The sequence below is a fragment of the Danio rerio genome, chromosome 5 (genome assembly GCF_052040795.2).
Source record: "Danio rerio strain M-AB ecotype USA chromosome 5, GRCz13ab, whole genome shotgun sequence".
NCBI lineage: Eukaryota > Metazoa > Chordata > Actinopteri > Cypriniformes > Danionidae > Danio > Danio rerio.
The window spans coordinates 36675986-36699842 of record NC_141025.1 but is presented as its reverse complement, the minus strand read 5'-3'; the positions used below and the strand labels follow the sequence as shown (position 1 = coordinate 36699842).

At 39.2% G+C, this 23857-nt stretch overlaps 2 protein-coding genes across 5 annotated transcripts in view; one reads left to right on the top strand and one right to left on the bottom strand.

Moving 5' to 3' along the window:
* Positions 1-11279, top strand: part of ophn1 (oligophrenin 1) — a 61696-nt gene extending 50417 nt beyond the window's left edge. For 3 of the 4 annotated variants that reach the window (XM_087253705.1, XM_087253706.1, XM_087253704.1), the window contains 3 exons: positions 2910-2960; positions 9227-9266; positions 9357-11279. In XM_087253705.1, the coding sequence (XP_087109831.1) occupies positions 2910-2960; positions 9227-9266; positions 9357-9368 (103 nt within the window). In that variant the 3' untranslated portion in view covers positions 9369-11279. Of the gene's footprint in view, positions 1-2909; positions 2981-7647; positions 7873-9226; positions 9267-9356 lie in introns of all 4 variants that reach the window. The other variant, XR_015491411.1, reaches the window with a different exon arrangement.
* Positions 11280-12391: 1112 nt separating this feature from the next.
* The window catches only part of ar (androgen receptor), a 119593-nt gene continuing 108127 nt past the window's right edge, over positions 12392-23857 (bottom strand). Inside the window, 5 exon segments of the mRNA NM_001083123.1 lie at positions 12392-14873; positions 18093-18244; positions 19125-19255; positions 19923-20067; positions 21911-22189. Coding sequence (NP_001076592.1) covers positions 14715-14873; positions 18093-18244; positions 19125-19255; positions 19923-20067; positions 21911-22189 — 866 coding nt within the window. The 3' untranslated portion in view covers positions 12392-14714.

The window sequence follows — 23857 nt, the reverse complement described above, 5'->3', positions numbered from 1 at the left end:
CCACGCCGATAGATGACATTGCCTATCGCATCCGACTGCTCTTTCACCGCCTTGAATTCCTGGGTGAATTCACCGACGGTGTCGCCGAACAGGCCAGCCTGGGATATGGGCGAGTCAAGAAAGCAAACTTTGTCAACATCACGCATATCGGCCAGGTTTAGCCAGAGGTGGCGTTCCTGAACCACAAGTGTGGACATCGTCCTCCCCAGCGCACACGCGGCGGACTTAGTAGTCCGAAGAGCATAGTCGGTCGCGGTGCGCAGCTCATGTAATAAGCTTGGGTTGGACCCGCCCTCGTGCAGCTCGGCCAGCGCCTGCGCTTGGTAGCGCTGGTAGGTGGCCATCGCGTGCAAAGCAGAAGCAGCCTGGCCCGCAGCCTTATAAGCTCTGTCTCCGAGGGAGGCAGAAAACCTACAGGCTTTGGACGGGAGGCGGGGCAAACCCCGCCACGTAGAGGCGCCGCGCGGACAAAGATTGACCGCGATAGCGCGCTCCACTGACGGGATCGCCTCATACCCCCTGGCAGCTCCGCCGTCTAGGGCGGTGAGGGCGGAGGTACACGCAGCACGGGCAGAGAAAGGTGCCCTTCAAGACTGCGTGAGCCTACTGTGCACTTCCGGGAAGAAGGGGACGAGAGGCTTCGAAGGCTTCGCCTTCTGGTCCTCTACGTAGCACCCATCTAGTCGGTCCGGCCGCGGAGCTAAGGGATAAACCATCTCCAACCCCACGGCCGAAGCAGCCTGGGAAAGCACGGCTAACATGTCCGCTTCAGGATCCGATTTGACAGCGCTCACCTGCCCGGAGGGGGCGAGCGGGTCCGGATCTTCGTCAGACAGTGAAAGCCCACCCTCCGAAGGACATCTGATCCCCGGTGTCAGCGAGTGTGAGAGCTACCATCTGGTTAGACGGATCACTCCCACTGTCCGAAGCTTGGATGGAGCGCTGTGAGGAGCGAGAGGTCCGCGAGCCCGTGGGCGGCGGATTATCTCCCGCTGGAACCCTCAGATCTGCCCGAGCGCCTGCTGCTTTTTTAGAACCGGAGGCAACTGGGGTGGCTCGCTCTCTTGCGAAAGTTAGCCGCGATGTTAGCTGTGCAACGGTCATGGCATCGTAATGACGACATGAACCGCCCGCGGGCACCGCATTAACATGCTGGACCCCCAAACATGCAATGCAGTGATCGTCTCCATCATCCGGAGCCAGGAAACCCCCGCATCCAGAAACGCACAGTCGGAGCGCCATCCTGAAAAGGACATGCTGCACGACTGTGTTGCTCTTTTAGGAAAGTTTGCAACAATACGCACCGCTCTGGAGGACCGGACCCAAAGAACCGCAGGCAAGTGAGAAACCGAGCTCGACCGTCTGCCACCGCGAAGACCCACTCTGGACCGGGAGACACACTCGTTCGCTCTGAAGTGCTGAACAGCAAGAGGAACCCTCATCGACTCACTCAGAAAAGATCTGAAGCGAAAAGGATGGCGTTTGCTAGCTTCAGGTGTGCTTATATGCTGGGATAATTGCCGATGCCGCACACCTGCGCAAGCTTACGCTGCCAATTAATTTCATTCATTGGCCCGTTCAATACTCTCCAGACAAGTGGCTTCTGATCCGAATCCTCCCATTCGTGGATTCAATTAATCCACTCTATGGCACTGAAGTTCCCCAACCGAAGGGGAACAGTAGTTTCTTCTGCAGACAATCAAAAATATATATTTCTGAAGGGGCTAATAATATTGAGCTATTAAAATAGGTTTCAAAATATTTAAACCTGCTTTTATTCTAGCCGAAATAAAACAAATAAGCTTTTCTCCATGAGAAAAAAATATTATAGGAAATACTGTAAAAAAATCCTCTCAAACATAATTTAGGAAATATTTATATTTATATAAAATTCACAGAAGGGCGAATCATTTTTACCTCAACTGATAATCGTTTCGAATAATCGTGATTACAATTATGACCAAAATAATCGTGATTATGATTTTTCCTATATTTGAGCAGCCCTAGTACTGGTAAACATGCGTTTCATGTAGAATACAAAAGTGAAAGCATGCAGAACTATTACCGAGTACTGTTTACCCGTTAGGAAAATTGACCATCTTAATCTTAACTGACCAAATTACCATCTGATAATTTTTCCATATTTTAATCTTATAATATTTGGTATTAGGCCTGTTGTTTTGTTCATTTCTGCACTGACACCTCGAAAGAAAGATCAGCATTGATCTGCTTCATGATCAGACTGCACTCTCATTTCATCTGTTTTCTCTCTCTATAATTGAAGTCTATAATGCATAGTTACCTCACATCACATCACAATTGTATTTTTTTTAAATTGTGTTATATTTAAGGAAAAGTTATGCTGAACTATATATGCTGAATATGTGGCTAAGAAATAGCAATTAACTTTTTTTTGGTGGGTCCAGTGAATATTTCGGCAGAGCAAGTAAAAATCTGAACCACTGGCCTGAGTAGAAAAAAATCCTTAGTATTGAACACTGCAAAACTTTCAGAGTAAAATTGTGTGTTTCAGAGTAAAGTTGTGACTGTTTATTGCAAAAAACAAACAAGGGGAAATAATTCTGAAATGTAAAACCTGCACAACTGTGTCCTGTCTGTTAGACATCTCCTAACAGGGACATGGCTAATATTTGTCAAACACCAGTATACTGAAATTCAATGCTGATTTGAGTACATTTACCTCCGATTTATTGCCTCAGTGTGACTCAGACCTTGAAAATGTCCTCATATGGGTCTGGAGACTGCAGCATTTTCTTATCACTGTAATCTGATCAAGCATGTTCAGTACATTCACCCCAGCATGTATACAGCAACATGAGCAACATGTGACAAATAGGTCTGTTCAATCTAGTCTTATTCTGTATCTTTTTCTCTGTTTTCCCCCACAGTGTTGCATCCAAAACCAAATTTTTTGAGAACGCTTCCAGGCAGATGGGGAGGTATGTGTGTGTATGTGTGTGTGCAAGGTCTCTCATTGTTTCCAGCAGCTGCCTGACTTCACTCACAGCGGAGCCAGTAAAACTCAATGCACTTTTGATGTGGTGCTTTTAAATAAAGTAAAATAAATAAAATTAAACTGGGACTAGACATACATCCGATCGATTGTTTAGTCCGGCACAGCGCTTCAGTTTCAGCTTTTCAAATAGACGGGTGCTTTCGAGCAGGTAATTCCATCTGCACCAAGGAAAAGGGTAACGTGCGCACGCTCGTAAAACGCACACACACATGCTCACATTCAAATATACAGGCACGGTAGACTCATTTGAACTCGCTGGCTTGAAGGAACAGTCCGAAAATAAAGGACTCCGTCATCATTTATTCATTACTCATGCTCTTTCAAGCCATATCTCACTTTCTCCTGTAGAATGTCTTTCTTTAAACGCTGTTTTTCCTTTCAGTTAAAAGGGATAAATCACCACTGAGTGAAAATTTTCTCTTCATTTACTTGTCCTCATGTTCTTCCAAATTCATCTTATTTTAAGCTCATATTTAAAACTATAATGAAATACATTTTATAGAATATTATAGCTCTCTGGAATACTTGATTCTGATTGGCCAATTACAATATTCCCAAATAACAGGCTGATCCAGGTACTATGAATCATCATCTTGTCTGTCAGTGAACATATTCATGTATATATTTATATGCTTTTCTGCCATCTGTTTGGCAGCATCTTGTGGCTGAAAAATTCTACTACTACTAATAAAGCAGTAATAATACGTAGGCTAGTGTGGCCATCATCTAGTCGTTCTTTCGATCTGCAAGCTTAATGGTTAATTAAAGAGTTTGTAAACTTACAACTCAGATTAAGGTTTTGTGTTTATTATGCACCGTTTCCACTGAGCGGTCCAGTTCACTACAACACAGTACAGGACGATTCAGAACAGAGATTGAAAAAATCAAGCTTTGATCTGTGAACAATGTTTGCAGCTTTAAATTTGGTCACAGATCCTCAACACTGAGGCTCATTCTTAGGTTGCATGGCATGTTAGAGTTTCTGTAAAAACCAATGAGATGTTTTGGTATGTGAAGCAAGTATGATTGGAGTGAACACACCATTTACTTACACTCAAGCGCTTCCAAACTTTTAGGACTTTCTTTCTTCTGTTGAACACAAAACAGAGAAGTTTGAAGAAGTTTGAAGTTTCCTCCAAAAATTCTTATGTACAATATACGTGTTGTGCTTAACAGAAGAAAGTAAGTCAAACAGGTTTGGCACAAGTGGATGATGAGTAAATGATGACAGGATGATTATTTTGGGGTGAATTATCCCATTAACTCTCTGTTTACACAATTCACTAATCAAATTTTATTTATGATTAAAAATGAAAAGATTCTTTTTCATCAAATAAAGTGATCAAATCTTCTATTAATATGCTCAATTCATATGGATTTATTTTTGATCTCTATGAACATTTGGATTTGATCTCAGATTTGATTAAAAGTAATTATCTTCATTTGTGTTCTGAAGTCAAGCTGAAGTCTGTGATATTCATTTTGGAGTGAACTGAAGCTTTACAAAAAAGGTTAAAGCAGCGTAAAATTTGGTTGATATGAGTCATGTGCTACTGTGTGTTTCAGTAGTTTTGTGTGAGGAACACTGTGTTTTAGTTCTAGCTCAAGTAATCAGTGTTTGGAAGTGGAATCAGTCAGTTCTGCAGTTCAAACAGAAGTGAGCCTGGTGTTAGCAACACCAAACTCATGAGTTTGATTTCCAGGAAATGCCGGAACTTCATAAAATGTTTGCCTCGAAGCAAAGACATCTGCCAAATGCACAAGTATAACTGAAATTACATTTAGTAAATAGATGATTCACAAATCAGACTGATCCAAACCAACTCAATCATGTGACAAGTTATATGATCTAGTTAACAGCTCACTTGAGATTATCAGGACATAAAAAAGGTGTAACGTTACACACACACACACAAATGACTGAGGTTCAGTACAAATGCGAGTTTTGAAGTCAGAGAACAAAATGTGACTCTTTAAATGAAATTTGATTTGCAATTTTCTATTATTTTTTTTAAAAAGAATCTATCTTAGCCAAGTTATCTTAGCTCTGCAAAGAGTGTGTGGGTATGTGTGTGTAATATATATACACTCACCGGCCACTTTATTAGGTAGCAACTCAATGCATTTAGGCATGTAGACATGGTCAAGAAGATCTGCAGCAGTTCAAACTGAGCAACAGAATGGGGAAGAAAGGGGATTTAAGTGACTTTGAACGTTGCGTGGTTGTAGCAGACAGCCTGGTCTGAGTATTTCAGAAACTGTTGATCTACTAGGATTTCCACACACAACTATCTTTAGGGTTTACGGAGAATGGTCCACAAAACAGAAAATGCCTTGTTGAGGTCAGAGGAGATGGCCAGATTGGTTCAAGCTGATAGAAAGGCAACAGTAACTCAAATAACCACTCGATACAACCAAGGTATGCTGAAGAGCATCTCTGACCACACAACACGTCCAGCCTTGAGGCGGTTGGGCTACAGCAGCAGAAGACCCCACCGGGTGCCACTCCTGTCAGCTAAGAACAGAAGATTGAGGCTACAATTTGCTCAGGCTCACCAAAATTGAACACTAGAAGATTGGAGAAATGCTGCCTGGTCTGATGAGTCTTAATTTCTGCTGGGTCATTCGAATGGCAGGGTCAAAATTTGCCGTCAACAACATGAAAGCACAGATCTATCCAGCCTTTTAGCAATGGTTCAGGCTGATGTTGGTGGTCTAATAGTGTGGGGGATATTTTCTTGGCACACTTTGGGCCCATTAGTACCAATTGAGCATCGTGTCAACACCACAGCCTACCTGAGTATTGTTGCTGACCATGTCCATCCCTTTATGACCACAGTGTACCCATCTTCTGACACCATGTCATAAAGTTGCAAATCATCTGGTTTCTTGAACATGACAATGAGTTCACTGTACTCAAATGGCCTCCACAGTCAACAGTTCTTAATCCAATAGAGCACCTTTGAGATGTGGTAGAACGGGAGATTTGCATCATGGATGTGCAGCTGACAAATCTGCAGCTACTGTGTGATGCTGTCATGTCAATATGGACCAAAATCTCTGAGGAATATTTCCAGTTCCAGATTTGTTGAATCTGTGTCTCGAAGTATTAAGGTCGTTCTGAAGGCAAAAGTGGGTCCCGACCCGGTACTAGTAGGGTGTACCTAATAAAGTGGCCGGTGCGTGTGTATGTATATGTATGTATATGTGTATGTATGTATGTATGTATATGTGTATGTATGTATGTGTATATATATATATACAAACACACACGTACGCACACACGCACACACACACACACACACACACACTCCATTTCAATAATAGAATCATTTACATCATAATTGACCTCAACAGGTAAAATGAAGAATAATTATTATATAGGCTAAATGTTTGTTCAGGTTTATTTTATTCTATAACTTGCCATTGGAGAGCATTTATCGTTGTACTATAATATCCTGATAAATGGACAGAACTTGAAAAGAAAAAGTTAGACAGAAAAATGAAAGCGTTTCTTTGCTGAAAGTAACACAACACAAAGCATTTTGTGAGTATTGGAAAGGACGTGTGCTGTATAATATGCAACCCTGTACCACAAAAGCAGTATTAAGTTGCAGAAGTATATTTTTAGCAATAGCCACAAAATACATTTTATGTGCTAAAATTCTTTTTTTCATTTAAAAAAAAAAAAAAAAAAACTCAAATATAAGCAAAGATCATGCTCCATGAATATATAGATTTAAATTTCCTACCATAAATGTGTCAAAACTCAATGTTTGATTATTAATGTTTTACTTTAGAGGAGATTTCCTCAATTCTGGTTGATATTATCTCCTGCCAGTTTCCATTTTCGTTAAAGCTTTAAAATGCAACACTAAACACATGTTTGTCAGCTTCTTTTGTTAAGCACAATTATAATTGAGCCTATATTTGATCCACAACACAACTAAGTACAAATCTGTCTTTTTAATAATAGATTTTTCTTCCTGGTAAGTTAAAAATAGCTAGCTAAAATAAACATTTCAGTTTAAAAGATTTAACAAGACATCAACTCATTTTAGCTCAATGCTTTCACATATGACTGAGTCTTCTGCTCCAGGATCATATTTAGGATATAATAAATGATATTTAATCAAATGAAGAAGAATAAAACTATAACTTTCAGTTTGTTTTACTTATGCAGAAGGGAAAATATTACAAACACATGTACCGTTACACAAACAATTGATTTGTTAGGTGGCTCTTATGGAGCATTTTTAAGAGGCCTTTTTTATTTCTTTAGCTCGATAGGCCCTGCTCATAAATTGGAGCATCTTAATGGCATTTTCATGGTGCTTTTGACACATTTTGATGGCTGAAAAGTGTGCTCCACTCATTTTTACGGCACAAACAAGAGCTACATTCTTCACATTTCTCCGCCTGCGTTTCACAGAAAACAAAGTCATGCAAGTTGAGCAAATGTTGACAGAATTAGAATTTTGAAGTGAACTTTCCCTTTAAGCACAAGGGTTCAAATAAGGCGACCGTGTCCTGCTTGAAGATTTTCCTAGACACAACAGGAAAGTTCAAATAGTTGTGCTGTCGGTAGCAAGCTACTGCTCTGATATCAGTGTGTGTGTGTGTGTGTGTGTGTGTGTGTTTAATCTAAAATCAGTAGTATGAAACGATGATCACTTTTGCCTGTTTGGCTGGCTGCTGGAGTTTCGGAGAATCCTCTTCAGTGCCGGTGGCTGCTCTCCAAGCCTGCGCACACACTTGTGTAGTTGGAGTTCAAGGCCTTTCACACTGCTAGAACAGATCCCTCAGGAAACTCTCAGAGGAGAGGCAGATAAAAGGTTCGACCGATGCAAAACATCAAAGTTAACAGAAATGAACTCCTGCAATAAAGCACCACACCCCATTCATTTCACAGCGCTGGCCACGCAGGTGCCCATATTTCATGCAAATACAGTCTAATGTACCGTTGACAGCGCAAGTCACATATCAGAGGAATAATTCAGCCAAAAATGAAAATTCTGTCATCATTTACTCAGCCTAATGTCATTCCAAACCCTTCTTATGTTCGCTGGAATACAAAGGGAGAATTTTAAGGACTATTTCATCTGGCTAGATAAACCTTGTCAAGCTCCTGTATTAATATTAATCAGTAAAAGAATATGTCAAAGTGTGTTTAAACATCTTACAGGAGGAAAATATTTTCATATCATCTAGACTAAAGTTATGATTTAACTTCATATACAGGAAAATGTATTTGCCGGGCAGCATGGTGGCTCATTGTTTAGCATTAAGAAGGTTGCTTGTTCGAGCCCTTGCTGGGTCAGTTGGCGTTTCTGTGTGGAGTTTGCATGTTCTCCCCGTGTTTGCATGGGTTTCCTCCGGGTGCTTCGGTTTCCCCCACAAGTCCAAAGACATCTGCTAGAGGTGAATTGAATAAACTAAATTGGCTGTAGTGTCTGAGCGTGAATGTGAGAGTGTATGAGTGTTTGCCAGTACTGGGTTGCAGATGAAAGGGCATCTGCTGTTTAAAACATATGCTGGAATAGTTGGCGGTTCATTACGCTGTGGCAACCCCTGATAAATAAAGGGACTAAGTCGAAGGAAAATTAATGAATGTATTTGCCAAAGTTGTTCTAACGTTATATTTAGTCGTTATATTAAACAATTTCATTCATTTCTTTCTTTAATGTTTCAGTCATTTGTTTGTGTGATTTTGTCAGTATTATTTCATTCAATTGTATTTAGTTTTATTAGTTATAATAACTTAGTTATAAATTAGAATTAGTTTATTAAGATCCCATTTTTATTTATTTAAATTTGGCTTAGCTGGTAAGGCAATATTTATAACGTCCAAAGTTTTTCTTTAAAATTTTGTTTGAATTAATTTCAAATCATAACAAATTTTCTAGCTATTTTTCAGTCTCCTGACCAAAACTTTGTAACATTAAACTGCACCCCATTGACTCGTGAATTGAGAGTTTTACGCAAGACTTTGATGCAGCCTCTTTTGGGCAATTTTCGGAGCTTGACAGCCTTGTCCCTTTGTGGAAATTATTGAAATTGTTGTCAGTTTTCCATAAAAACAGCTAACGGCTTTGGAACGACATGAGTGTGAGTAAGTAATGAGAAAATTTTCAAAGACACTGAAAAGATTTCAATTCATAACCACTTGGCGTTTTGTACCCTCTGCAGCTCCTCTCCGAACGCCTCACCTGCAGCGTCAAGAGACGAGGTACGGCATGTTCTGTTGTTTTATTTAGATTATCACAGTAACCTATAGCGCTAATGCTCATTTCTGTCACTTACGTTTGTTTCTTCACAGAACACTAAATGAGAACTTGAGGATGGATGTGGATGTGGAAGCGCTTTACACATGACTGCGTGTCCTCGTACGGCACAGGCCAGAGTCCGGATGCGGATTTGAGAGATAAATTATTAATATGACTGACAGAGCACAAGGCACGGCCCTTCACTACAGTTTTTTTTTTTTTTTTTTTTTACGAAAGTACTTTTCTTTTTTTTTTCGCCGCCAATTTCTGCACTTGCTTACTAAGTGGTTGTTTCTCGCTTGGATCGAAGAACAAAAGGAAAGCATTGAATCTTTTTTTTTTTTTTTTCTTGCTTAAACATTTTGACCTTCCTGCGCACAATAGGGAGAAACTCCCTCCTGTTCTCTCGGTCATCGTGTCTCTCAGTATCTCCCCGTTTCTCTGACCTACTTACGAAAGCGATAAGACGCAGTTTACAGTCTCGCACTACAGACTTCACTTTACCAGCCATAGAATGTGCTACACTCCAGATAAATTATATAATATTCCGTATCGACACTAATCAGTATTTAATTAGGCAGAAGCTGAACACGCTTCTATTAATTATCTGTTATCATCTCCGTAATTAGTAACTGGAAGGAGATGAATGACCTGGGTGCTGCTTTTAAATGTTTCTGACAAGAAGAGCAGTTACTATAATTGCCAAGCGTTTCTTCTTTTATCTGCCGGGACACGTTTGTTTTTGGTTGAGGAACTTCTCAACTGCTTGACTGCTTGAGGAAGCCTTTCTCTCGCCTTTTAATGATCCGTCAGCCTTACTGATGTACACTTTCAGAAATAAAGGTACAAAATGTAACACTGGGGAGATACCTTTTCAAAAGGTACAGTTTTGCACCATACAGGTGGACATTAGTACCTTTATGGTACACTTTTGTACCTTTAAGCTTTACTTTTGTACTTTCAAGATACCATGAGGTACACACTTGTACTTTTTAGGTATTAATATGTACCTTTAAGGACCAGTTAGGAACAAAAATATACCTTTTAAAAAGTTACTACCCCAGTGACAGAGTATAGAGATGACTTTCAGTATCGAGTTTCTGTTGGTCAGTGTGAATCTATAATGTGAACGCTAAAGCTTTTAAGTCTAGTTCTCACTTGTGGAAATGGAAACCATTCATGTTGATGTGTTTTTGGTACGTTTCAATTTCAGGTCACTTTATAAGAGCCCTGTATACATTCTCCTTTGTCGTATTATTGTCATCTCAAAGCTCCAGCTGTGATTTTATGTTGTTTTTGTAAATATTTGATTGTTTCTTAAGCATTAACTCTTCGTAACAATCACTAAACCATGTTTGTTTGTTTGAATGTACTGCTGCAAGAAAATGCAACTTTATACAAAAGAAATGAGCCGAGTTTGTTTTTTCATATGAAAGCAAGGTATAAATGCACAGAGCTGACCCGGGGTATAAATGAAACGGCCTCACGATAATAATCAATACACGAGCAGGAGGAGAATAGACCTCTGGAATCCAGTTTAAATTAAAACAGCTGTGCATCAGTCAGAATCCAAACTGCAAAAAAGTCACGGCCTAAAGAGGTTAGACAAGCTCCCACCAAAGAAACGCTCCTCGTGCCCAGTTGTTACTGGAGGACCAACGCACGACACTGGGAAAGAAAACGTGTTCGAGAATGACTTTCAGATATTTTTTTTATTGAATTGAAAGCGGTAAAACACAAACAAACTGGATTTACACAGGCTCTACACAACAGGAATCAGAGCACGTCTGATAAGCGATATTCCGTATGAGTAAAAATCAGTTTGCAAACTGCTCCAAAGAAATCGTCAGTTAACAACTGTCAATACAACACTACATAGCAGTACTAAATAATCTGCGAAAAAGCGTGCATGCACAGACGCACACCCATTCACACGTACACACAACTGCTGTAAAAAAAGACTATAAAGTTACAAAGATTGAAGTAACAAACATCATTTAAGAAGCCAGAATTTCCACTTCTAGTCATAGAAAGCCAAACTCTCCAGCTCCTCCTTCTGCATATGGAAAGGCCAAAATATCCCATAACACCAGGAAAAGACAGGAATTATTCACACCGGAGAAAAAAGCAGTAAAAAAGCATTCGCTAATTATTAGTCTTGTAGTTGCTTGTGTCAGCCAGTGAAGAGAAAGAGTTAAAAAATCAAACAAATCCAAATCATCGTTACATAAATGGGACTTTTTTTAATATGGTTTCATAAAGTAGATAGAGTTCTGCCTGCAAATGTTTTGTATGGTTTCATTTGCACATTTAGCGTCTGTCGCGCTAGTGTTTCAGTTTAACCTACAACTCAACGTCAAGATACTTTGCAGTTAAGACGCACATTAGAAAGCCAAATTGCCTTCCTCATCGCTGAGAAGTCGTTCGGTAACTTTTGCCCCCTCCGTGTGTTCTGAAAGACCAATTTATAACCACAGGAAGCATCCTGGTGACATGCAGACTGTTATTAAGACTCTCGTTCACATTCGAATCCGAGCAAACCTTTAGGCCTAATTCAATATTTGGCAAATGACACCAAAAAAAAAGTCCTTATTGCTTTCTTTCATCCAGGAAGCAGAGGCTGCTAACAGATTTACAAGAGCGCATATAAACATACACATATGCTTTTGCTATTGGCTGACCACACCGCACACAGCAACAGTAAATCCTAAGACTTTAATTGAAAACCAACACACGCAAAGTTCTACATTATAGCTCATAAGAGATGTGTTAAGAAAGTCACACAAATCAGCTTATGGACCATCCAAGCACGGGTCGGTTCAAGAGCGCAGCGCCAGAGCCAAACGAGGTGTCGCATGTTATAAAGTTTCCATTGTAAACAGACAATTATAAGACGGCGAGAGAAAGAGAGAGAGAGAGAGAGTAACGTAACGTTAGTCACGTACGAATGAAGCACATCGGTGTTTACATGCACGTGCACCCCCCTCCAAACATTCGTCAGCTAACGAACGAACGACTTTTGTGATCAGACTTTGGCTTCGGGCTCTGTCCTAAAGCGCTGCATGTTTGCGGTGGAAGTCGTGGGCTCTTTTTTTTTTTTTGGCAGGGTAAAAGTGAGGCTTGGAGTTCTGCAAATTCTAATGAGTGCTTTTGGGCCGTCTAAATGGGTAAACACCTGCGTGTAATTGCGCGGTGCTCGGTGCTGTCAGCGCAGAGGAGCTTTCTCTGACAGCCTATTCTCTGCCTGGCACATTTAAACCGTCAACATGCTCGGCGGCGACAAGAGCTCGAGCAGCTAAACCACATCTCGTCGTTTTAACTCGTCGGAAAACTCCCTGCTCTGCTGAAAGTACACCCCAGGTCACCCCAGGCCTGACAAAGACAACACAGCGCCGCGATTTTTGGGCTCTTTAAAGAGTAATCTACATACATAACACTGCAGGCATTATTCAATCATTTAGAAACGGAGAGCGTGCAGAGGAAAAAAGTTGACACGACGTCTAGAAAACACGCACAGCGCCCAAGTATGAGGAAAGCGAGTAAAGATGTTCCTTTCTGACAGATAAATAGAGAATGCTTTAATTGAAGCAAAAGCAGAGTAAAAAATACGTAGTTTTTTTTTGTCTTTTTTCGTCTCATCTAACACCCTCGTGAATAAAGAGGAGAGCTTATAGCACCACTTGCCGCTGCTGTGCGTCAGTTGATGGTGATAAAGATGTTTGGTACGAGTTTCTGATAAAATAACAGTACTGTCCCGTTATGTTAGCACATAAGCATAGCTCTTTTTTGTCTTTTGTTTTGTCTGTTTTTAAAGGTGTGCACCGTCTGAAGCCTGTTTTGGTATTCTAAAAGAGCTTGTTAAAAGACTGTGTTAAGCATGTGATTACTTATTGCTAGCGCAGAGAAATACAAATCCCTCAGTGGCACTTACTATAAAGGAAAGAGAGGAAACTGTACTGTAAAACTATTGACTACATCCATACATTAGCACATAGAAAGGTTGAAAAGAACCACGCTTAACTTTTACATATATACACAAGAACATTACCTTGCCAGATCTTCCATTAAGGACAGTGAAAGAGAGAGTAACTTAGTAAGAGCTTTATGGGAAACAGTCCCGTTTCCTAACAATATCCATTTAGCTTACTGGAAATGCAGTTTGGTTTGTGTGAATATCTAGGGCTTCAGCATGCAGTTATTGGTTTCTTGTTTTGTAGTGATGGATATGAAGACAGCATGCATAGGTTTAAATAGGTTTAGATACGGATATATATTTGAAGATCTTGTATGATGACCCAAGCATTGCTGTAGTTGTTGTGTTCTATATACAAACTGTCAACATTATACCCTAAAACCTGCACCGCAATATCCAGGTTGTAAATAAGGGCAATCTGCCCCGTCTTAACAAAAGTCTGCTGTCTAGAGGAGGCAACTCCCTAATGACTGTGAGATGTTTTTACTATAGCGCTGTTATCATCATCATCATCATCATCATGCTGTCCTTTTGTTTTCAGTGGCGAAAGTGAATTTTCAACCCAACTGTGAGCGATTTTCAAATGAACGAAATAGTCAGAATTCGTCTGAACATCCTGAATGAATGATGCCTTTTAAAAAGCTTTTATAAAGAGCCTCTACATTTCATAAGAAATGAATGAAGCACTTGTTTTACAATCAATAAACTAATAAAGCAGGGAGGAGGACCGATAGCCGGTCTGAATTCCGTACTGTTTTAATACTATGGTACTGTACTTAGAATTTTTGTCACAAGTAAAAAGAATCTGTCCCGGGTTTTTGCCACATTCGATCGTATTTCTCTATGCATGCTGCTTTGCTTTGTCCTGATCTCTCAAGTCATGGACAATAAATGAAACCTTTTTATCCCGCTATGCACAGAGTCAAGGCAGGTCACAGACTTGGAAAGGGATCTGCTTAATGTCTTTTTTTTCTTCTTTTTATGATTAAGGGCTCAGATGAAACTTCAGTGTGATATTTTTTTTTTCCAACCTGTCCACCAGGCAACACGTTGTAACTCTTGAAGGATAACTGCTGGTCTAAAGAAAGAACAAAACCTGCTTCACACCATGCTGTCAGTTTGAGAAAATGAGCTCAAATCATCTCCGAGAAGAAGATAGACAACTGTAATGATGTAATGGTCCCGCTACTTTTCAGGGCCATTTTTCAAAAGGAGGGAGAGACGAGACTGAGATAGAAAGGGTGGGAGGGAGAGAGAGAGGGAGAGGGAGAGGGAAATGCTAAAAAATGGAAAAATCAAAAAATCAGTATTGTTCAGTCTCGTCGCTCAATTCGAGTCCAGATTCAAAGCATCGCAGGCTGGTTTAGGCTGGATCAGACCAAACTGACTGGCTCATATGGCCTGGGTGGGCTTGGTATAGATTGGGGGCGTGGTCCTGTCATTTGTGGAACAGGATTGGTTTAGACAGGCCGGCGAGCATCTTTGGCACCTGGACCGAGATTATTTCTGCAATCATTTCGGGAAAGCTGACCTTCGTGGGCAGAGACCGGGCTTGGACAAAGAGATCAAAGGTAAACTGGTGCAACTTCTGAACAACCTGTGTAAAAAAGAGAGAAACAAAAGAGAAAAAAGTGCAAATGAGAGACCAGAATGTGCAACATGACAGCATGAACAAACTAAATGTTAAAATAACAGTTTTCTAAATAACTCAACACTGGGTTGACAAAGTTAGTAAGACGTGATTTGTGATTCAGTTGATCCTTCACAATAACCTGCCCTCAATTGCTTGTCTTACAAGCTTTCAGTATCAGCTTATCAGGTAAGTCACAATGAAATGGTAAGGTTTATAACATAATTAATACACATTTAACCTCTTTAACATTAAAAGTAGATGCTGAGTGTCATTCATTTTCACACACAATGTTTGCAAGTTATTTAATTTCTAAAATCTGAAGTAAACTATCTGCTTTGCTTTCAGTATGTCATGCAAAACGGTATTCAAACTAAAACTGGTAACATTTAACACTACATACAGCAACATAATCAGCACCTAAGGTGATCATTGTCATAATATTTGTGTGGTTGTTCAGCTGTGAGAATGGAAAATGTTTCTACATTGATATAGTAGCTTTATTGCGTGTCGCAGCATGACAGAACACTAAGTCACTTGAAACGAAAACAACAACAAAAAAAATTCAAGCTACCACCTACAGATATAGCTATGGGGCGTTTGGATCATTTAAATATAATTAAAATGTTATATATTGATTCTCTAATTAATAAACAAATACACACACAGACCGTAGCACTGGATTAAATTGTATTTTGCCCAGCCTTTCTAGGTATGCCAGCTGTCTGCATTGAGAGAAACCATATGTGCACATTTTCACATTTCACATTTTTTATGTTAATCACCAATGTTTGAATGGTACTGTACGACGATGTCTGTTGGACAACATGGCAGTCAGTGACGGGGGCACAGAATATCACTGTTATGACTGGCCTGATCGCCTAATATTGGAGATTTCACTCATCAGTAAATGCATCACATTAGGTTGTCCATTAGTCTAAGTGTCAGATGTTACAGACATCTGCTGAATAACTGCACATGGCATGAATAACTGGTAACACTTTAGGAATCATGAATTCAGATCTTATTGGATGAGGTTCAACTTCCTCATGTGGATGAAAAAAGCTGTCTTGTTTATAACAGTGACATTTACCACTTGCTACAATTAGCTAAATTTGGGGGGTTTAAAGGTAGACGTTGTAGTTATGTGAGCACTCTGTGTTTTCTGTCCTTGAAAATATTTGGCCAAAATCTCGGGTTGTAAAATAATGAATTATGCAAAGGGCAGTATTGGCTTTGACTTGGTGGCAAGTGCTAGAATTAGACTCTCTGTTAAGATTGAAAGTCTCTTGAGTTAACCAAATGTTGTACTTATTCAAACAACCAGTTCTTTTTATGCTCGCAGTGCAAACAAGGATGGACATAGCAAACAGTGAAGAGGACTTGATTCTAAATGGAGGTGGGCAGAGCCATAAGGTTTTGACGAAAGATAGAGGATCCAATGGAATTACTAGATTTAGTCACATTATATATATAATAAGTGATAAGTGTGTGTGTGTGTGTTGTGTGTGTGTGTGTGTGTTATTATATTTATATGCTGAAGAAACATTAATCAGTGCAGACATTGCCAAAAAATGACCAAGGTCATAATGACCTTCTCCCATCACTTGATGAAATGCTGCTGCCATGATAAAAAAAGTCTCTTGAAATTTATAAAATGAATTTTACTGTCTGCTTTAATCAGATGGCAAAAGTGCAACATTAGTTGAATTAGAATTAGGCGATCCAACAGTTCAAAAAAATAAAGCATGGCGCTTGTGATGGCAAGGTCATGGCATTAAACCCCAGGGGCTGGATGAACCGATAAAATGTATAACTTGAATGCAATGTACGTACCTTTGATTCAAAGTATACGCCAAATGCAAATAGTGCTGAGTACTGTGAACAAGGTTCATCAATAATGAGCCTAATTTACATAGAATGGTATGTTTATGCTGGAAAGAATGACAGTGATTTAATTGAAATTCAGAGCCATGCTACCATATAAACTAGAAGTTTAAGACTTTGAAGCAAATTTTAAAGAGAAGAAAAACATGATAAACTTTCATGATAATGAGAAAATGCAACATCACAAGACCACGATAAACAGGATAAAAACAAAAAGATGTTTTGGCACAAGAGTATCTGAGACGCAGGCTGTAAAGGCTCCACATTCTTCCAGTAATAGGAAGGGAAGCAACAGCTCATTTGCATTTAAAGCAATACACAAGTTCACTTAATGAGGTAATGTACTGGCTTTTTATGGTTTTAATCTGCCTGAAGTAATCATATGACGTTTGCATAGATTTTCCTCCCAAAACATAAAAATCAATAAGTAATCTGCTTTTTTTTTACATTGGATTTCTCAGAGAATATGCCGTTTTTCTGGGTGGTCTGCTTTGAAAGCATGAAATTAAACGGCCACTGCTATGATTGAATAACAGTTCTGCATTTTAAACTGATATTCACCTCCCCCTTTACTTTGTGAGTAGGTAGTGCCACAGAATCAGGATTTGATATTCTCCAGTGGAGGCAGTGTTTAACCTACCTATGACATTAAAGACAGGTACATTACAGGATCTGGCGTTTTCTGCTCCTGGTGTCAATAAAAGCTTTTTGTTTAGTAATAAAGACGTTTTCAGTTATAAATCTTACAGGACGCTCTTTTAGTCAGATGACCTCTTATATATCAAAAGCTCAAGTAAAAGTTGAGATCTCATTACATTACCCCTTTAAAAATCGAAATGGTATTTAGAGCACTGTATGATTAATGACTTGTGGGCTTTGGGCTGAAAATTTAAAGACATATTTAAGGCACACCAGAGACTTTTGTTATATCTTGTAAAAGGGGGCATAGTAGGTCTTCTTTAGTGTTTTGAAATAAGTCTTTTAGTCTCACCAAAGCTTATTTTGTAAAAATACAGTAAAAACACCAATACACTGAGATATTATTAAAGTATTAATAATTATTATAGTTTCACCAGTTTTGTAATGATACAGAGCTGAATTTTAAGCATCATTAATCTTCAGTGTCACACAATCCTTCAGAAATCATTAGAGTATGCTGATATGGTGCTCAAGAAACATTTATTCTAATTATTGTTAAAGAAACGTTCTGTTCCCTTGAATTTCTGTAGAAAAAATGCAAGATTTCTGCATAAATGTAATTAACTAATTGTTAGTTGCGTGCACATGTGTGTTACTAACTGGTTGCAGTGAGTCCATCAGTCGTGTCAGCTGCTGGAAGCGCATGGCACAGTTGGTCTTCCTGCCATAGTTGATTAAACGATCAAGCTCGTTTATGTACGTCAGACGCAGCTCATCAAAATACTTCTGACTCTTCAGCCCCTCCACTGGAACTGCAGAAACAGAAATAAAACACTTTAATCTGAACTTGCACACATGTTTTCAATGTAATGCACTGGTTTTGTGTGCATGCTTATTGCTTTTTGCATTATTTATTTCCCTGCGGTGGGGTTGTTTGTAATATAAATAGAAAATACACTACAAACTGGGTATAAAATAGGGAAATGAGAACAAAACTAAAAATTGGGTGTGAAATAGGGATGGAAAGTTTTAATATAGTATCTTTTATTTCTTTTTTTAACATATGGTCAGTGAAAGACGGTACTTAACCTTCAGGAGGTCAAACTAAATATTATATGAGCTGTTCAAACTAAATATTATATGAGCTGTTTTATTTTTAATTCATTTTATATGAGGTTTAACACTCTATAACAAAAATGTAGGACATAAAGTTTAAAGGACAGTTCTTCCATTGTTATTATTATTCTACTTTATCCTTTGAATATACAAGACATTTACATTTAAATTGAATTGCTAAATTTAAAATGAAAAAGGATTTTTTTTTAAGTAATAAAAAAGAGACATTAAAATGGTAAATAATTTAAAACGACTAATAATAAAATAGTTAATTACAGAGTATTTTATGGAAATTAATTAAATTATTGAATATAAGAAGTTCAATAAGTTCTCTGAGGTGAGTCTAAGTCCCCATTTTAGGGTACAGATACTTTTTATGTGTTTACAATCAGCTAATTGGCTCATTGCAGTTTAGGTATGTTTACTTAGCATACCGAATAAATCTAACAACACAAAACCTGGGAATTGTGCCTCAAATTATTAAAACAGGTGTGAATATCCAAGAGTATTCTATGAGAAAAGTGTATTGTGACCATCCATACACACACACACACACGGGCGCTGCGGTAAACTCACTGACGCTAAACAGGAGGAGGGCCTTCATACAGAGGAACTCTTCCTGTGTGACCTGTAGCAGCACAAACTCCTGCGAGAGATGCTTCATCTGAACACAGTGCTCATACATGCTGGAGACGTGCATCCTACGACTGACAGAAAAGAGGAAGATTAACAGACAGACACAGGACATTTACACTTTCTATCTGCTAATCACAGTAATACCTACAAAACAGTGCGGTCAGTTATCTAATGACTGCCAAATCACCCGCTAAAAGAAATTTATTTCATGGCTAAAACACAATTTCCGATAGCAGCACTGCACTCGCATGGAAAATGGCCAAGATGCATTTGGGAACGAAAGTCTCTATTTCAGGTATTGGTGAAAAAGGCCATTGAAAGCATGCGAGCCCCCTAAAAAATCCAATCTCTCCCGGGATTGTGTTTGTGACAAAGATCCTCCACACCATAATAAGCCAGCAGTAAATTATAAATGAATCTTGGAAGCATCCACGACGAGACTGTTATTGTGTGCATGAAGTACAAGATATGTACCTGCCCGACTGAGAGAGAGAAAGAGAGAGAGAGGAAGACAGAGAGATGGAATAAGGTAGAGAAAAGGCCGCTGAGGAGAAATGAAAGAAAAATGAGTGTGAGGAAAGATGGATTAGTACATTTACAAAACGAACAAATGGGCGGAGGAAGAAAATGGAATGAGAGAGAGAAAGCGACAATGCAGAGCACGGATGGATGCTGGACACAAAAGAAAACAGGCAAATAAGAGCAGTGTGGACGTGAGAGAAAGAGAATGAGACTGACTCATTGAAGACCAGGTCTGGAGCGAAGTACAGCATCCGCGCGTTGGCGTTCTTGTAGGACCTCCAACCCAGAGCAAAGACCATCACTCCCATCCAGGTGTGTTGTATGACTGTCATCTGATCATCCACGTGCAAGTTACGGAAACCTGAGAGACGGTGAGAGATGGGAGACGTATTTGTGCTTTGTGTTCACTGCCTATAGCTCACAGTTTGTCAGCTGCCTGGGTGCTATTTTTTCAGACCAGCTTCATTTACGACTCTATTTCAGCTCTGTCAGCTCAAGTCATGAATCAGACTTTACCTGCCATTACTCCCCCCAAAAAAACTCCAAAAAACAAACAAAAAATTGTATTCCCGTTATTATTATTATTGATTCCCATTATTAACTACTGGGTTTTTACCTGCCTATTGATAAGATACTGGCCTTACTAATTATTAACAGGTTTATTGAGATAAAAGCCTTAGTTATCTGGTTCTTAGCACAGGCAGCTGTTTGTAAAATTAAGTGTGATCACATTAGGGCAGCAAAATATATAGTTTCAGCATCGATATCACAATGCACGCATCTGCAATAGTCACATCGCAAAGATATGCAATGTCCAGTCGGATTTATAGTTGACCAGGAGCTACTGAATTGTATTTAATAACTATGTATATGGAATTTATATGATTCATGCAAAAAAAAAAAAAATGTTACTAAGAATTTTTCTCGTTTCTAGTCCATACATTTCAAAGAGAAAACAAATTTATTTTACTTACACCACTTGCAGATTCCTTAAAACTTAATTTGCTCTACTTAGTTCTTCTGAAGGTGAAAACTAAAAAAATATTTTTACTTGCTCTAAGGTTTTTATTTTTATTTTTGATATTTGGACTAGAAACAAGACAAACAGTTAAAAGCATTTTTATTTTGCATTGTGAATATTACATTTCTGTACCTGAATACTGTTAGGCTCTCCAGAAAACCAAATAACTTAATATTGTGATATTTATCGCAGAAAAAAAATATCGCAATGTCAGGTTTTTCCAAGAACATGCAGCCCTAGATCACATATATGACATACTGTATACACATGATATAATGAACTTAAAATTTTCAGTCTTGCAGAAGAACAGGCAGCCCTTTCAGAATGAAAAAGGAAAGCCTGAGAATATTCCAGGCTAAAACTTGATCTCACTTTCTTTAGAACTGATTCATGACTGGCTTGAGTGCAGAATAAAACACCAGGCCTTACAGCTTTATTAATGCTATCAATAACAGAAGAACCGCAACCAATCACATCAGCCTGGTTCCATAAACTAATCACATGCTGCGGTTAAAAAAAAAAATTGTTACAAATCAAAACACGCCCCTTTCTCTCTCTAAAGGATTTGATGGCTTTGCCATGATGTTTTACATATGACTGAAGTCTGCCTTTTCAAAAAACCTTTTATCAAAGCCATTAGAGTGAAGTAGATTACACAACACCTACTCTCCTCAAGCCTCTGAACTGGAAATACAAACCATAATTAAATCACTGTGAACACACAACCAAATAATTATCTGCTGTTGTCCTGATCTGAAACAACAGACAACATCTTCATCTTGTTATGTTGTCCTTTATCGATGACAATTACTGTAGGCATATAAATATTTTTAGCTTCTAAATATATATTATTTATATCTTAATAATTTTAATTAGAGCGATGGGTGTGGAGTTGGGTGCGTTCGCGTGGGTTTCCTCAGGATGCTTTCCCCAGAGTCCAAAGACATGCTGCAGGTGAATTGAATAAGCTAAATTGTCTGTAGTGTAAATGAGTGTGCTTTTGTTAATTAAAATATATTTTTAAACGACAGACAGATGAAATTTGATCCCTAAGGAGGTGTATTGCAAAGTCAAATTACTTGTATTTTTGAAGTACATTAATGGATAAAAAACTATGAATGACCCCTTTTAAAAGTCAACACCTTCATCTAAAGTGAGTGACAGTTTGGCAGGCTTTAATTACCTGGAAGTCCTTTGGCCCATTTCACTACTTTGACAAGTTGCCGCTCTCCTAACTCGTTAAGGCTGGTGAGAAGAGCAGCCGCTGAGTCAGGCTGACCATGATCATGGCCGGCGTTCACCACCTCGGGCTCAATGGCCTCCAGAATGTTCAGGAAGATCAACTGCGAGTGGAAAGTCAGGTTGGGCTTGGGCGACAAGCACTGGACAGTCTCCGACGGGCCCTGAACTGCTCCGACCTCATCCGGACCTTTCATCTGTCCAATCTTCCTCAGCTTGCGGGCTGTGGCACAGAACAAAAACAATATAATGTAATAAACAGAGCTGGAAGTATTGCTTTGTAAATTTAAGCTGCACCGAAAACACATTATTAATCTGGAACACATCTTCATTTTTTTTTATTATTTAGAAACCAATGAAGCGGGTGGTCTGTGAGTAATGAGGTTGGCATGATCTTATTTCTGCTCTTGAATATCTCTATTACACAACAGAGGATAAAACCTGCAGTGCGACGGGTAGTCTGTCCTCTACATTATCTCCTGCCAGTCAGCACAAAGAATGATTACTGGCCGCAAAACACACCTGAGACGATGTACTTTTCCCTCGGCTGCCACTACAACAAAGGACCTGACAGGATTAGCGTATCTGCATTGATGTATTTGAGTAACGTGGAGCAGAAGTACAGTCGTTCTAGTATGCAAAACATGCGTCATTTGCCTAATACTTGCAGCGGATGTGCATTTTGCCACCTGAAACACTCATCTTTCTTCCATGTGTTAAATATGCTCAGCAGAGGAAAAAGCATCTGTATTCCGAGGCTGCTGCTAATAATGTGAGTTAAATGAAGATGTAAATAGGAGTGCGCGTGTGTACGTGCACTTTAATTAGTGGCTACAGCAACAGTTTTGCTTCAGCTCCAGTGAGTGGCTGTGGTTTAGTTATGATGCTTAACTCTCACGCTCTCCACTCTGAATTATAAATCAGAGATGCTCATTATTCAATGGGCAGCATTACGGTGAGGAATGAAAGACTATCAGTTGAGATGATTTACAACTCGCAGACTTTAATGGCACATTACGAATGCCGATCCAAAATGGAGAGAGAGAAAAAAGTCTTTATTAAAAAAACACTTGAATTAGTTGCGAAGCTGCTGATTTAAATGCCTAAAAAGCTCTACATTGCTGGATAAGAGGACAAACTAGAGTGAAATTGACTCCCTCTAAGGTCCACACAAAAAGGTGGCTCCAATTTTGCTGACGAGATGCTGGAGCCGCTCTGCTTGTGGTCTAAAATGAGGAGTGGTGGAACGCTAGAGATGGGGAGAGAGTAAGATTATAACTTTTTCCTGAGGTGGTTTACCAAAAGCCTAGGGGTTTGTGGTAAACTTGTGGCAAGGTGCCAAAGGCGCCACCAAATATTCTCTTTTCCGAAGACACATAAACCTGTCACTCCAGAAAATACAAGCAAAAACATCAGATGGCAAATATCATTAAAGATCCTGCTGCTAAACATGGTCTCTTGCACCTAGCCTTTGTCTGAGATTGTGTCAGCTTCAAACAGACTCAAAATTATAAGAAAAATGAATAATTCTGCAATGTTAAAGAGCCCCTATTATGGATTTTTTTTAAATAAACCTCAATGCAGTGTGTAACACAGCACTAAGTGAATGAAAACATCCATCTTTTTAAGTTTTAAGTATGAAAGTGCATCGAGTTCAAAACTATTGATTCTTTAACGAGAGAGTCAACTCAGAGTCAAATAAATGACATGTATTGGGTTTGGATCTTTTGCTTGAACATGTCGCTGTTGACACGATACATCACCAAATTTGAAATACTGGTTCCTGTAAACTGTGAACGCGCATTTCCCTTCAGATGCTGGCGGAGAGTGGGGGATCACGGGACTGATCATGCGAAGATGACGATCACTAACAGATGGAGATTCGGCTGTG